We start from the raw sequence: 16,936 nt of genomic DNA, 5'->3' as shown, positions 1-16,936 counted from the left end.
GTTCGATGGAATGCTTGTGAGAAAAAAATGGGGTTAGAAATGCATAGTTGACAAATACTACTAAGATGAACTTAGTATCATTGTTGAAAGTCACCAACAAAGCTGGAATTATTTTGTATAAATGGCATAAAATAATTTCTTCGTTTAATCCTTGTGGTTAAAGATTTTCCAACATATGATCAAATATAATGAAATCCCAAACAACACATTCACCTCTCAGTCTTTTTCGCTCACATGCACTTTCGTTTGGTTTTTGTTCTTCAATACTTAAATGCTAATTAATAGCAATTTAAAATCCTAAATAATAGATAGATAATTTTTAATTAAAATAATAATTTCTAAACATTTAAATTCAATTACAATTCTTAATTCCTAAAGAGTTTTCGTCTGTCCATCCTTCCTCTTGATTCTGCTGATTGAGTAGCTTTCTAGAAATTATCGCTGATTAGATTGTAGATTCTGTCACGTCGACATCATCATGCTCAAAGTCATGCTCATGTGTCCAGCCTTGATTTCAGAAAATAAAAAAACCACAAAACTCGCCCATTAAATGATATTTAAAAAAAATAGAGTCATGCATAGAATTGAACATAAACAACCTAAATCAACAAATATCAACTAGATAACATGGAGTAATTAGCAACAACATAATAACAAAATAAATCATTCATCGCATTCAACCCAACTCGTGTATGTATGTGTATACTTTTCTTCCATTTAGATAAAAATTCATATAACTTTTTTATTTCTTTTATTTTTGATGATGGCCTAAACAACTATATATATTATATCATAAAAAAATGTGCCTTATAAATACATCTTATAAAAAGCATGACTAACATGACATGTTTTTATCAAAAAGAAGTTATTTTCTTAAATGATTTTTAAAATTATATTTACATAAATAATAAAAATCCTATTTATATAAAATTGTCGGTTTGAAAGTTCTAATCTACTTGTACGGTATTATTTTATAATTAAAAAATATTACCTAAAATTATAAGAATATCACTCTATATATTATTTCAGAGAGATCAAAAATAGTTTTAGTTGGATTCTCAAAATGAATTTTGGGTTTTACAAGTTAATAACGCATTGAATGAGACATCTGGTTATCGGAAGCTTCGAAGGTTGAAATGGCTGAGTCAAATATTGGTAGGCCAAAACATTCAACAACTGCTCAACACCGGAGTTTTCAATTAAAATTTAAAAAAAAGTGCAACTTTTTGAAGCAATTACAAGTCTAAGAATGTGCATGAATGCAGAAACCAGAGAAGAGCCAAGCGTAATGGAAAAGCAGTGCTCCTGTTTTCCAATCTAGTGGTCCCTTTCCGTAAGCAGCCATTGATTCCAGACATGCACATGTCCCAAAGTATTCCCACTCAAAATCCTAAAATAATCAATACTCCCCTTCTAAACCGACAGCTATACCGCTAATTATTATGCACCAGATAAACCTAAACCTGGTTTTCACTTAATCATGCTTTGCAAGCCCCGCCCATGATCATATGACTTCTCCAATAATGGCCGCCACTTGAAAACCAGCCCATTGTTAATCAGAACCCACTTTCTATTTACAAAGCATTTATTAAGACATCCAAAACCTTAAAAACCCACCAATTATAATTCACTTTCACTAGTTTCTGATCATCACTCTCATTTTTGTATAGTTCCCAACTCTTCCTTTCACTACAGAAACTTTTTTACTGCATGGAAGCCGGTAATAAAATCGGTTCAACAGCTCATCCCAGTTCCTTACACCCCCCGGTCCGCGGAGATGCCTCGAGTGGCACCCTGGGGTGCCACCTGGCAAGGCGGCTCGTGGAGATCGGTGTGAAAGACGTGTTCTCAGTTCCTGGTGACTTCAACTTGACTCTGTTGGATCATCTAATAGCAGAACCTGAGCTAAACTTAGTAGGATGCTGCAACGAGCTTAACGCCGGATATGCAGCCGATGGCTATGCGCGTGCTAAGGGCGTGGGAGCCTGCGTCGTCACTTTCACTGTTGGTGGCCTCAGCGTGATTAACGCTATTGCCGGAGCTTACAGTGAGAATTTGCCCGTCATCTGCATAGTTGGAGGCCCTAACACTAATGACTACGGGACCAACCGGATCTTGCATCATACTATTGGATTGCCAGATTTTACCCAAGAACTAAGGTGTTTCCAAGCTGTCACTTGTGCCCAAGTAAGTTAAAAGAAAATCCTTTCTTCACATTCATAATGAATATATCTTTTTTTTTTGCAGATTTTTATGTGTATTATCAGTATTTATGTTTAATTTGGCGGTGATCTGATATGACAGGCAGTGGTGAACAACGTGGATGATGCACACGAGCTTCTTGATACTGCCATATCGACAGCTTTGAAGGAAAGCAAGCCCGTTTACATTAGTATCAGCTGTAATTTGCCTGGAATTCCTCACCCAACATTTTCTAGAGAGCCAGTGCCCTTCTTTCTTGCTCCAGTGTAAAGTTTTTCTCTGACTTATTTTTTCTTACATCACTTTACTGGTAAAAGATTAGTTTTTCCTTGCATTGCTTGTTATACATTTCATTCATTTCATAATTCGGTGAGAGTTGCTATAAATGCATGGAACCAAGTTACATGCTTGTGTTGCTGATTCTTTACAATTGTATGCAGCGTAAGCAATCAACTAGGATTAGAAGCAGCTGTGGAAGCTACTGCTAATTTTCTGAACAAAGCTGTGAAGCCTGTTATTGTGGGTGGACCCAAATTAAGGGTTGCAAAGGCACAAGAAGCCTTTGTAGACCTTGCAGATGCCTCTGGGTATCCCATTGCTGTAATGCCCTCAGGCAAGGGATTGGTGCCCGAACACCATCCGCACTTTATTGGAACATATTGGGGTGCTGTTAGCACCAGCTTTTGCGGGGAAATAGTGGAATCTGCTGATGCCTATGTTTTTGTTGGCCCAATCTTCAATGATTATAGCTCTGTAGGCTACTCTTTGTTGATCAAGAAGGAGAAAGCAATCATTGTGCAACCTAATCGTGTGACGATAGGCAATGGTCCTTCTTTTGGTTGGGTTTTCATGGCTGACTTCTTAAGTGCATTGGCAAAGAAACTGAGGAGAAATACCACTGCTGTGGAGAACTACCGGCGGATCTTTGTCCCCCCAGGCATGCCTTTGAAGCATGGGAATGATGAGCCCCTGAGAGTCAATGTTCTCTTTAAGCACATTCAGGTACCACCGAGGTTATATGGTTTGTAATTATCCTCTACAATATTGTGGCTTATAATAAAGATTTATTGAAGGAATGAGCATGTGGCATTTTCTTCCATTTAGTTGCCTGCAAAGCCAATATATGAAATAATTATTATGGTTAGCTTGCACACTTCAGTGTGTATGACATGCCTTGTGGCCATTACTGCTTTAATTTCAGCCTCTAATTATATCTGTAAGAGCATAATGCAAATCGTTTAGACTTACAAATGCATAACCGGATGTGGACACTTCATTTGATTCTTGTTTTTTTTTTTTTCATTTACCTGATTTTTCTCATTCATTGGCTGATCTTGTTTAACAGGAGATGCTAAGCGGAGACTCTGCAGTTATTGCTGAAACTGGAGACTCATGGTTCAACTGTCAGAAGCTCCATCTTCCAGAGAACTGCGGGTAAGCAAGATCATCCTAAATGTCGCATTTCTTTAAGTTTTGAGCAAGAATAGTATATGTTCATTTTGCTGTGTCTAAATGTTTATCTTTATTGCTTGAAGTTATGAATTCCAGATGCAGTATGGATCCATTGGTTGGTCGGTTGGTGCCACACTTGGATATGCTCAGGCTGCTAAACACAAACGTGTGATTGCTTGCATTGGTGATGGCAGTTTCCAGGTGAGCCACATGATTTTCATTTAGAACTTCAATGACACATTTAAAGTTTCCCCTCTCTCTATATATAATATATATTCGAACAGGGTAAAGAATGTGGTAAGTAAATAATACTTTTGTTTCAATAAATTATTCAGGTGACTGCTCAAGATATTTCAACAATGATCCGATGTGGGCAAAGAAGCATCATATTTCTCATCAATAACGGAGGTTATACAATTGAAGTTGAGATTCATGACGGGCCTTATAACGTTATCAAGAACTGGAATTACACTGCCCTTGTTGATGCCATCCACAATGGTGAAGGCAAATGCTGGACAGCCAAGGTTAGTAAATATCAAAGGATGTTTAACATAAACTAATGTTGATCAGAAGTTTCCTTTCACATATAATAGTGTCATTTTTCAAATAATTAGATGCATCCACAGTCGATGCCGAGCTCCTCATTGGCATGCTTAGATTAAAGCTCCTATTGTTAAATGTAGGTGAGGACAGAGGATGAACTAAAAGAAGCCATAGCTACAGCAACTGGAGAAAAGAAAGAGTCACTATGTTTCATTGAAGTTTTTGCACACAAAGACGACACCAGCAAAGAGCTGCTGGAATGGGGATCTAGAGTTTCCTCTGCTAACAGCCGGCCTCCAAATCCTCAGTAGTCTGAAATGGTTAGGGAAAGACAAACACCATAAGCTTGAATAAAGATGGATGGAAAGAAATTGCTTGGCCTGGATGACAGCTTTTATCAATCTTGTTACTTCTTTGTACTTTGTAAATAAACTATTGTGAGCCAAAAAGAGCTGAATGATGACAAAATGGAGAATAAAATTGTGTTGTCTGTTAGAAGCAGACCAAACAGCTCCCATCAATTTAATCTTTACTTTAGAGCATGTTAAATTTGTTAACAGAGGCCTTTGGCATTGAATATTGCTTATTTGATTGTTTTTCGAAGCATTTCTGTTCTGTTCGCGGTTATTTAATATAATAATTTTCTGTTGCGTTATTTTTTCTTGTCTAAATCCCCATCAATCAGTATAAAGTTGGTAAACAACAAAAATTGTTAGGGTAAATTACGCATTCCGTTTTAGTATCTAAACTTTCAATTTTTTCAAAATCATACCTAATGTTTAGTTTTCATTTCATTTTAGTATTCCGCTATTAAAAAATTTAACATGTTTAGTACTTAAACTATTAGTTTTGGTCTGTTTTAGTACCTAAACTTTCAATCTTTTCAAAACTTAACGTTACATTTTGAACGATGTACTAAAATAAAACAAAACTAAAATTTTAACGGTAACATTAAAATTGATAATTTAGGTACTAAATGCATAATTTACCCTAAATATTATATATATATAAATCGTTAATTTCGGAAAATTTATATTGTGTTAATACCACATCAATTATTCTTTATTTATAAATTCCAAAGAAAACCGTGGACAGATTTGATAGGTTGGTCTAAAATATCAATTTTGTAAAAATTGATTTTTTTTTATTAACTTAAGGTGATTATAAAATATAATATATATATTATAAATATTCTCAATCATTTAACATGAACTTCAATCATCACTGTTGTAAACACTAATGCTCAAAGTTGAAACCTTTAAGATAATTCGATTTGTGCTTATAAAATTTAGAATTAATTTGAAAGCATAATTTTCTTTTATATAAATTCATACATCCATGCGCTCAAGTAATATATTGTCGATCATATGGTTCGATCATTCAATAACTCTAACTACCTTAAGCAAAAGTTTATTTTATTCTCGACAGTTTGTCATCTAACAGTACGATATTTGTTAGAAGTGTGAATCATCGTCTTGACTTGCAGGATCCATTAATTTCCAAGAACCATCCTCCTGCTGGACCATACCTTTGTTTTTCTCAATCTTCCATGAAACTGGGACTAAGTATTCATCCTTTAATCCATTGATGGATTTGTTTAGGAGAGCTATATCACGACTAATCACCAAGTCAAACCCTCCATGACTCCCTTGTGTTCCTGCCACCCCATGTAAATAACCTTCCAAATCATGCCAATTTAACAAGTTCCCAGATCCCCTCAAGTACTTTTATTTACGGGTGTCAATAGCCACTTCTTCTCCCACATCCCAGTATCCTATCAACGGATAGTTGGGGACAACATTTACAGCATTTCTGTCGCGTAACGCTCGAAGGTCACTCAACCCTGTAACATTCGTCTTGAACCCCGAGTCACCTACTCGAGGACTAGCGAATAAAAAGGCTGTGACAGGCGAGGCCTGGCCTGCCTGGGTTTTATGCTTGTTATATCATTGGAAACTATGTCGACGGCGTTCAGAGTAGAGAGGGATGCACCTAAGCTGTGCCCGATCGATGCTTATTTCCTCGTTCTTGTCTTGCTCCAAGTCTCATAATCTCGTTAAGAACCTAAAATATCAACAGCCAAAAACATAGACAAATCTTATTTTCTATAGAAAAAAAAAAGATATCTATACCAGATTAGTAGCGGAACATTGTTATGGTAGTGCTCACCTGGTCTCTGGCGCTGGTTTTGTTATAGAGAGATCGTGCGTCTGCCGAGGTGTAGATGGAGTACCAGCCGTCATGCACTTTAGCATCACAAGGAACACCGAAAATTTTGTCTGGCGAAACCAAGTGAAATTCAACATCATCGATCCATTCCAGGGTCTCCACTGTTCCTCTCCAAGCAATCACAATATCCCTCCAACTAATTTGGACTTCATCAGCTAGATACTTTACCGAGTCTTTCAACGGGATTAGTTTCTATTTGGAGCTAGAGTTCAAGAAGATTAGTATTACATCTTTGAATTTAAGGTTATCCTAAATTCACAACATAGAAATCAAACTTGGCTGCCGATGTTTCTTTCTTTTAATCGAGAAAGGGAGATACTTGATGCTAACAAATAATTCATGAATGTATTTTTGGGGAGGGATTTGAGTTCAAACAATCGGCTGGGGAATGGGAAAAAAGCGAGGCCTGGTGGTTAGGGCTGGGAAGGTTGCACAGAACAAGCAATGAGTTCATCCATATATACTGGGAAATAACCTTCATTATCTTTCTTTCCCATCATTTACAATAATTATTAATTATATGAAACGTTTTAGTAAGGCAAGCTCTTAGAGCTTGTGCTGAGGACCAATGACTTGAGATTTGAAGAATCCCCGGCAGCATTTGCTCGTCGGGTGATCATCTCCAAATTCTTATGAAGACTTTGCTTCACCAGATTCTTCATCATTTTCTTTCCTTCCTGAGCCTCCCTTGGATGCAGAGGCGAACCCATGACAACCCTTCCTGTTTGTGGTCCAGAATGAGGCCCCATCTTTGCTTGCCTTTCATCTTTGAACCATTGTAACAATTTCATTGCTCTCTTCTGAGCTAAAGGGCTTCCTAATAAAGACACTTCCAGAAGTACCGGAACTATTCCTGCCTTGGACATTTTATACCTTTGAGCGGAGCTTTGATGAGCTAAAATCATCAGAATATAGGATGATAATTCTTGACATTTCTGTTTGTCCTCCCATGTTAGAATCTCAATGAAGCTCTCTGGTACCATCGAACTATCTTCCATAGCCTTTTTTCCCATCAAAGTCAGCACCAAGTGACCTAGTGCTGCAAGGCCTTTCTCTGAATGTTCTTTGAATGAAGATAGCTTCAAAACAGTGTCTACAACTCCATTAGATACCAAAGGCCCAGCATTTTCAAACACAGCAGACAGGTTACAAACAACACCTAAACAGATCTCTTTAGTTTGAATGCCGGAAGCCGACTCAAGAATGCCGATGAGAAACTGGATAACCTCCGTTTTAGCTAGAGAGAAATGGGTGTTTGATATCGAAGATAATAATAATAACAGTTGTGCAAATTCATGCCTCGTTTGGTCGTCTACAACATCAATGTCCTTCGGCAACTTTGATAATATTCCAGCTTCTAGCATTAGTGCATTGTTTCTGAAGCAAAAAAAACAAAGTGATTAAGACTTTTGATCTACCTTAAGTTTTGACAATAGCAGAATCAACCCAGAACTTTTAAAGTCAACAATGAAATCGAAATTGCAGTTGAATAATAATTGTATGGGGTAGATAAGATGATAACCCAAGCGTGCTCTATTATTGCATAGAATAGGAATAAGAATCTCTGCAAGTCAAAAAAAATGTGGGAGCTGAACCAACTGGTAAATAAAATAAAACAGAAAAGTAAAGGAGAATCAGAGATTTAAAGATGAGGTAGGCAAGGTGAAGGTCAACAAATACTTATTATTATTTTCTCAATTATTTATTTTGGAGACAGTCCTTGTCTGTTTTGTAACATCATTATTGCTCTTCCAACTCCTACCACCAGGGGAGCCCGGTGGACGGTGGACAGCCGCCGTACCTTGCGGAAGCAGGATTTCAGGATCACTAGAATCATTTTCTTAATGACAGTAAAATGCTTCCGAATCTGTAAATTTCATTTCACTTCCATTAAGTGACATGTGAAAGTTCCATGGAAGGGTTTGACACCTCACCAGACAGTACTTAAAGCCAAAGGACTATTATCAATTACCATATATTAAGAAGGAAGTGCAGCAGATTCAGAGCCTATGATTATCAAAATGTTACAGCCTGTAGGGCAGTTGATTAGAGAGATTTAGGCCAATATCATCCATCATTACTGTGACCTTAGAAGGTCAAATATTTTAGCCAGGAGACCCCACCTAAAATCACTTTCTTTAATCCAATTGGGGAAGTTTGTTCATAAACATTATCACTAATATTTAATTTTCATGTGGACCTAGAACAATTCTGTCTTCTTAACATTTTGAAAATGTGATAGTATAGCACTGAAGCTCATACTGTAATCCCAGCAACTAATTTTATAGATTATTTCATCAACCATTGGGGACCTCTTTTCCCTGTCCTTACGAACTGTACCATGGGATAGTTCCAAGAAACAGAGCTCCATTATTTTAAACTAGGCTTAAAAATGCTGAATTTCGAGCAGCCTTGTGAACAATATCTTTTTCATCGCAGTATCCTTTTATGAAGCAAAAATAAATAAACTACAACTTGCAGGACAGCAACAGGGGCCCTTTCTCCTTATCAAGTCTCTATCCTAATTCAACCATTTATGCTTATGTTAAAAATCGTTTATGATTATGTTAGAATGTCCATCAATATGAATTGTTTTCAACCGGCTAAAAACTTTGAAAGCTGACAGGATCAATTGACACGAAATATCAAAAGAAAAAGAAATTAACATGAATAGTGAGAAAACAGTGAAACTTACGTAAAGTCAGCAAGCTCGATCAATGCCTTGACGGCGGCTAAACGGCGGCCAGCCACCTCAGTAGCCACCATGGACACAAGCATATTTATAACACCGAGCTCTGCCATCAACTTCCTTTCCTTAACGTCTTCTTTAGCGAGTTTACCAATGGCCATAGCAGCCATCTCTCTCTCTTCCCAGCTCCCAAAGTGAAGTCTCTTGACCCATTTTTGCAACGCCATCGAACCGTCGAGTTCACTCTCGGTTTTCTCTATAACAACTCGATCTTCCTCTTCATCAGTATTGCTTTTAACTAATAGCTTGTTTGTATGATCAGATGATGATGACACACATCGCTTATTTGCTGATTCGGATTGCAAAAACCTTCTGATTCTAGCAAAGAACTTAAGCTTCCTACTAGAAAGTAGCCAAATAGAAGATGAAGTGGAAGACATGCTCTGAGTTTGAGAGGGAGACATGGTTGGAGAAGGGAAATTCAAAGAAGTGGGTTCATTGTTTATATAAACTACTGCGAAAAGTCTAAAACCTGGGATTTAATTTTGTTTTTTCTGTTCTTTTATATAGATCAGAAAGGAGAGAAGAGAATATATAAGGATGGGTAAGAGACGAGAGAGAAAGGGTTCTCATTTCTCAATCAGAAAAGGTAGGGAGGTGAGCATAAGTGACATGCAAAGGAAACAGCGTCGTTGCCTCTTTAACCTTCCTAAGCCCTGACAAACGTAATTTAAGACAACAAGATTTCAGTGCATCATTTGTGTTTTATTTTGTTAACAGTTTAATGTGCTGATAGATCCTATTAAGCCTACGCATTTTGTCAGTATCTGGTGCATTCTCAGAAAGTCCCTCCTGCTTTCAAAATAAATAACCATAGATTTTGAGCCAACATTAAATTCTAACTTTTCAAGTTTTAAGAATAAAAGTAAACTACTTTATTGGACAATAAATTATTAATCGTTTTTATTATTTTAATTATCGATTTTTTTAATAAAATTACAGTTATAATTTTTATGAGTAGTTAAAAAGTAATTATAAATGCATAAATTAAATTATCTCCGTAGTTAAAATAATAGTAATTATTTTTAAATATTTTAGGTTCAAATATATGTAGTAGACATATGTAGAGTAATTAAACATTCATTATAAAAAAAATTAAAATTTTTAAAACAAATACTATATTATAATTACTATAATTTAACAAAAATAAATAATTTATATAACAATAATTATAACTCCTCAAAAATTATAAATTCTTTTTTCTTTTTTTATCTCTTTCTTTAATTTAACCTAAGAATTTACGATATCCCACCGTATTGAATATTATTATCCGTCGTCGTCATTTTTTAACTTTAAATTTTATTAGCAATCTCATCTTGACCTTCCTTTTTAATTCATTACATTGGATTTTTTAGAAAAAATAATCATCTTCAAAGTCAATTTATTTTTTCTGATATTAAAATTCAATTGTACGATAACCTAATTTAAAGATGTGATATTTTCTCCGCTTCGTCGTCACAACTTTTCTCCACTTCATCATAAACTCTTAATCGCTCAAATCTTGAAGACGTCATTTTGATTAGGGATAGTAAACAGACAGGGCGGGTGCGAGTATCCCTTCTTTTGTCTATGTATCTACCTAATAATTTTGTATTCACCATTTGCCCATAACCTATGACGGGTAAAATTTTTAAATTCATATTTGTCTATGCGATATATTTTCAAATCCACCCCACATCCACTATCTAACTGGATACCCACCACTTATTCTGTATCAGTCTGATCCGTCCAAACCCACCAATTTGAGATAGGAGAAACGACGTTTTTCATTCTAAAAATGTTTATACCTAACATTTAGTTAAATTACATGGCATCTCCTAGAAAATCTTAAGATTTACAAAATAGTCTCTAAAATTATACCTAGATTTATAATATTCCAAATTAAATTTATATGATGGGTAGTTAGTGGACGGGTGGATGTGGGGCAAGCGGACACGAGGCGAGTAAAGTCTAAAAGCCATCACCTACCTATTGTCTATTACGGGTATGACTTGTTACATCCACACTCGTCCACTACCCGTTAAATTTATACTCATCCCAGACTCAATTGGGACAAATACGGTGCGAAATTCACGAGTTTTTACTCATGTGTCACCCTAATTCTGATCACCGTAACATCCGCATATTTTTCCTGCACCTCTTTTCTTTTTTCCAGCTTTTCAAGTAAGGTCCTAAGCCTCCAATGGTGATGATATGTCTCAACGAGAAATGTGATGTGAGTTGTGGAAGTATCACCATCCCGCCGCGGAGGTGGTGACGATGAGTAGAGAGAACGACAAGAACAATAACATTTGGTTCATTCTGAGAATTGAATTTCGATAAAAATCGGTTTTTGTTGAAATTATTAAGCGAGTATCGCATCTCAACATAGCAGTCTAAAATTTGGGTATTACATTCTTCATCTAGAATTTTTGTAAATATGTAGTGGCCAAGAGAGGATGGTGATGGTTATGCGTTTAAGGACTAAATTGATATAACTTATAAATATAGAGATTTTAATTTATTAAATTATTTTGGTATTAGAACTAAAGTGATAGAATGAATTTTAAATACTAAAATTATTATTGTATCATCTACATCGCCATCTTTGTGAAAACACAAACTTAACATAATATACAAAAATATAATATTAGTGAACATTGATGGCCAACATAGAAAAATGTTGATAGTTTGATGAAGAATAAGATAATTTAGGCTGAAACTTACTCTGGGTTTTGATGCGAGGCAATATTGATGGCATGTGGGAACAGCGGGCAATGAGCGTAGATGCTCCCAGCCATAACAGCAGGCTAACATATTATATTTTGTATAAACCCCGTGTTAAGAATCAGGGTTTTATTAACGGGTTGATTCAAGTGGTAAGCAGCTTGATATCGCTTAAGCAAGATATCAAGTTCGATTCCTTATGTATGTAGAAAATTTCCGTTGGAAGACTCACCCACCAAAACCAGATGTACAACCGGGGTCGGTCCAAATTAATCTGGAATCGGAAGGCAACCAAAAAAAAATAGAAGAAGAAGTGTTTCAAATAAAAAAAAGGTTTTAAATCTCAACTACTGCAAAAGAATATCAGATCATCTGTATCGATGAATTTGATAATTTCATATGCATGGTTGGTTTTGGGATTTGACTATGCAACTAACCCTGATCGATCCTATAGAAAATAAACAATCCCGATTCTCTTAATCACGTATTCTTTGTCTCTTTCAATTAATGCGTGGCATTGTGGCTCTCGTAGCAGAAATGAGTGGCTGGCTACGAAGGTACGAACATTAGTTCCAAATCGACAATTTTAGCAAATCAAGATATTGGGTACAACATGCATGCTCACAAGTTAATTGCTTACCTAATCTCACCTCAATTAATTAATTAGGTTTTCATTTCTTCTGGCTGTCCATGGCCACAATCATCACATGTGCGACTTTAGGTTCACTATACATGCATACGAATATAAAGATATTTATCAACTTGCTTTTCCTTTTTGAATTAATATTAATTACCGATTCGATTTATGTTATTTGAATAAATTAGAATATGTCTCGACATACAAATTTGTTAGGAAAATAAACCGAGTACAAGTAATTTCCCTATAACCAGATTAGTGAGAATGCGAAATGAAAGCGGAAAAATAATACCCGAAAATTGATAACGGAGTTCAGCCAATTGTGCTTACGTCTCCGGGCTGCTGCAGATCTTTTACTAAGAGAGAAAATTTACATGTGTTTACAAAACACTCACTACTCACAAGAAAGCTCTCTAGTATAGGAAGAAAGAAATGTTTTGGGATGATTTTGAAGCTAAATGGGTAAGGGTATTTATAGTAGAAACTTAGGGACTAATCTTTGAAAATACCCTAAAGTGCAATGACTAAAGTGAATTTACCCATTCCTATTTTCAACAAACATCTACCAAAATTTTACCAAACTTTGAAAAACATTTTTCAAAGAAACATTTACCAAACTTTGAAAAAACATTTTCCAAAGTTGGTTGCCAAACTTTGAAACTTTTAACAATCTCCCACTTGAAGACTGATTTTAATATATCTTCACACCTCGATCAATGCAGCAGCATGTCTGGTCTTGTTATTCTAGCATGCCAACTGAAGCTGAACACAACTTCAGTTTGTCCATAGTCACCGTCTTTGTCAACATGTCTGCCGGATTTTGAGCTCCACTAATCTTTTCAAGTTTCAAAATCCCAACTTCCAGAAGAGACCGGATAAAATGATATCTCAATTGTATGTGCTTTGTCCTGGAATGAAAAGACGGATTCTTTGCTAGATGGATAGCACTTTGACTGTCGCAATACAAGATATTGTTTTCTTGTTTCTTGCCTAACTCTTCCAAGAAACTTTGGAGCCAAACCATCTCCTTGCTGGCTTCCGTAACAGCGACATATTCTGCTTCAGTTGTGGAGAGAGCAACTATCTTCTGTAGTTGAGAAACCCAACTCACTGCAGTTCCTCCTAGAGTATAGACATACCCTGTAGTGCTCCTTCTGATGTCGACATTTCCAGCTAAGTCAGCATCTACATAGCCTGTCAGTATCATATCTCCACCTTTGAAACAAAGTGCTTTGTTTGTGGTACCCCGAAGATATCTGAAGATCCATTTGACTGCTTCCCAGTGTACCTTGCCCGGATTATTCATGTACCTGCTAACAGCTCCCACTGCATGAGCAATATCTGGTCTGGTACAAACCATGGCATACATCAGACTTCCAATTGCTGAGGCATACGGCACCTTCACCATGTGTGCACGTTCTTCCTCCGTCTTTGGTGATTGGTCTTTGGAGAGTCTAAAATGAACACCTAAAGGTGTACTTACTGGTTTAGCATCTTGCATGTTGAACCTGGAGAGTACTTTGTTGATGTACTCAACCTGCGATAACATCAAAGTCCCCGACTTTGTGTCTCTCTTGATCCTCATCCCAAGAATCTGCTTTGCAGCGCCCAGATCCTTCATAGCAAACTGCTTCGACAATTTTTGCTTCAAGTTTATGATCTCTTGCATGTTTGAGCTTGCAACGAGCATGTCATCAACGTACAACAATAAAATAATGAAACTATTGTCGAACCTCTTGATGTAGCAACAATGATCTGCTTGGCATCTGGTAAAACCACTGCTACTCATGAAACTATCGAACTTCTTGTACCACTGTCTAGGAGCTTGTTTTAAACCATACAAGCTCTTCTTCAACCTGCATACCAGGTTTTTCTTGCCTGCCTCTATGAAGTCTTCTGGCTGCCTCATATAGATCTCTTCCTCCAAATCACCATGAAGGAAAGCTGTCTTTACATCCAACTGCTCGAGATGTAAATTCTCCGCAGCTACAATTTTCAACACCAGTCTGATTGTAGACAATTTTACGACTGGAGAGAAAATTTCATTGTAGTCAATACCTTCTTTTTGCTGAAAACCTTTGACAACCAATCTTGCTTTGTAGCGTTTTCTCCCATCATGTTCTTCTTTGATCCTGTAAATCCACTTGTTATGGAACGCTTTCTTGCCTGGTGGTAATTCAGCTAATTCCCACGTCTGATTTGACATAAGCGAGTCCATCTCATCTTTCATGGAAGACTCCCACTTGACTGAATCCTCCACATGCATTGCTTCATCATAGCACTCTGGTTCACCATTGTCAGTCAGCAACAAATAGTGCAAAGAAGGCGAATACCGTTGGGTTGGTTTAGGAATTCTGGAGGAGCGTCTCAGTTCTGGCGTGTGTGGTTCTTCTTGAACTGCTTCAGGATTGATCTGAACATCATTTCTAGAAATATCCTCGAACTCAGCAAATTCCTTTGTTTCAGCTTCGGTATTACTTGATTCTGCGGTTGACCTATCTTTGTACATCACATTTTCATTGAAAATGACGTCTCTGCTTCTGATGATCTTTCGATTTTCGTAGTCCCAAAACCGGTAACCGAACTCATCACCACCGTAACCAACAAAGACGCATTTGTTGGACTTGGCATCAAGTTTACTTCTTTCAGCAGAGTTTATGTGTACATAAGAAATACAACCAAACACTCTTAAGTATGAAAGGTTTATTTCTTTCTTGCTCCAAGCTTCCTCTGGTATTCCGCCATCCAAAGGAACTGAGGGCCCACGGTTGATCAAGTAAGCTGCAGTGTTGATAGCTTCAGCCCATAGAAATTTGGGCAATCCGGCATGTATCCTCATGCTTCTGGCACGTTCATTCAGAGTTCTGTTCATGCGCTCTGCTACGCCATTCTGCTGCGGTGTTATGGGAACTGTTGTCTCCATCTTGATCCCATTGTTTGCGCAGAAATCTCTGAAACTACTGTCTCTGTACTCTCCTCCATTGTCAGACCTCAACCGCTTGACTTTCAAACTAGTCTCATTTTCCACCATGGCCTTCCATTTTCTGAAGGTATCAAAGACTTCTGATTTCTTCTTCAGAAAATAAACCCACACATTCCTTGTTGAATCATCGATGAAGGTGACATAATATAGTGAGCCTGCAAGAGATGGAACAGGGGATGGTCCCCATCATCAGTATGAACCAATTCTAACCTTTCTGCCTTGGGAGTCTTGCCAATCTTTGTAAAACTGACTTTCTTTTGTTTTCCAAAGATGCAATCCTCGCATAGTCCGACATCTACATTCTTTAGATCCGGCAGCTTCCCTTTTGACAGAAGTATCTTCATTCCTTTCTCGCTCATATGGCCGAGCCTTTGGTGACATAGGTTTGATTTTCCATCAGCATCTGCTACTGCAATGATATTCTCTAAATTGGAGGTTACATAGAGAGTACCGGTCTTCTTACCACGAGCAATGACGAGTGCTCCTTTGGTAATCTTCCATTCACAGCCTGAAAAAGTTGTACTATATCCTTCTCCATCAAGCTGTCCAACAGAAATCAGATTTCTTTTGAGGCCAGGAATATGTCTCACTCCTGTCAGCTTCCAGGTGGTCTGGTTTGGCAGCTTTAGTCGGATGTCTCCTTTTCCGACGATCTTCAAGGTTTCATCATCAGCTAGATGAACCTTCCCAAAATCACCACTGACATAGTTCTCTATGATTTCTCGGCATGGGGTGGAGTGAAAAGATGCCCCTGAATCCAAGATCCATGATTCAATCGGACTGTTGACGCTTAAAATCATGGCATCACCTGTCTCCTCCGTCATGTTGGCAGATTCCTGTGCGCCGGTATTTTTCTTCGGTGCTCAACAATCTCTTTTGAAGTGACCCTTCTTGCCGCAATTATAACAGGTAAAATCTTTATTTCCTGTTCTTGATTTGCCCCTTCTGGATTTTGATCTGCCACGATTTGAATTTCTTTCTGAAGTTCTCCCTCTAGACTCCATGTGCAAGGCTGAGGAGGTTGATGCTTCACCCGATTCTCTTCGTTTAATTTCTTCACTCAATACCAGATCCCGAACATCGTCGAATTTTAATTTGCTGTTTCCCGACGAACTACTGACTGCTGTAACAGTAGCATTCCAACTGTCTAGTAGAGATGATAAGAGAATTAAAGCTCGAACTTCATCATCGAACTCAATTTCCACTGAACTCAACTGGGTTGTGATTGTGTTGAGTTCATTTAGGTGTTGTGCCACCGATACCCCTTCCGCCATCCGCAAATTGAATAATCGCCTCATCAAATGAACTTTGTTTGAGGCCGATGGCTTCTCGTACATACTGGAGAGAGCCGCCATAAGACCCGCCGTGGTCTTTTCCTTTGCTATGTTAAAAGCAACATTGCGGGATAATGTCAGTCGAATAACTCCGAGGGCTT

General features: G+C 37.4%; 2 protein-coding genes and 1 pseudogene across 2 annotated transcripts; 1 reads left to right on the top strand and 2 right to left on the bottom strand.

Annotated features, from left to right (window-relative positions):
- Positions 1–1,599: 1,599 nt before the first annotated feature.
- On the top strand, positions 1,600–4,705 carry LOC120175465 (pyruvate decarboxylase 1-like). The gene is made up of 7 exons (XM_039182094.1): positions 1,600–2,187; positions 2,305–2,468; positions 2,643–3,204; positions 3,548–3,636; positions 3,738–3,855; positions 3,990–4,178; positions 4,338–4,705. Exons 1-7 carry the CDS (start codon positions 1,711–1,713, stop codon positions 4,506–4,508), a joined length of 1,770 nt encoding a protein of 589 aa, XP_039038025.1. The 5' UTR covers positions 1,600–1,710; the 3' UTR covers positions 4,509–4,705.
- A 786-nt stretch (positions 4,706–5,491) lies between these two features.
- On the bottom strand, positions 5,492–6,923 carry LOC120175544 (annotated as a pseudogene).
- On the bottom strand, positions 6,886–9,882 carry LOC120175466 (U-box domain-containing protein 7-like). The gene is made up of 2 exons (XM_039182095.1): positions 9,122–9,882; positions 6,886–7,803 (listed from the first exon to the last, which is right to left on the bottom strand). Exons 1-2 carry the CDS (start codon positions 9,577–9,579, stop codon positions 6,957–6,959), a joined length of 1,305 nt encoding a protein of 434 aa, XP_039038026.1. The 5' UTR covers positions 9,580–9,882; the 3' UTR covers positions 6,886–6,956.
- Positions 9,883–16,936: the final 7,054 nt, after the last annotated feature.

Source organism: Hibiscus syriacus, unplaced genomic scaffold (assembly GCF_006381635.1).
Source record: "Hibiscus syriacus cultivar Baekdansim isolate YM2019G1 unplaced genomic scaffold, ASM638163v2 tig00112206_pilon, whole genome shotgun sequence".
Taxonomy (NCBI): domain Eukaryota; kingdom Viridiplantae; phylum Streptophyta; class Magnoliopsida; order Malvales; family Malvaceae; genus Hibiscus; species Hibiscus syriacus.
This window is presented reverse-complemented; position numbering and strand designations above follow the sequence as displayed.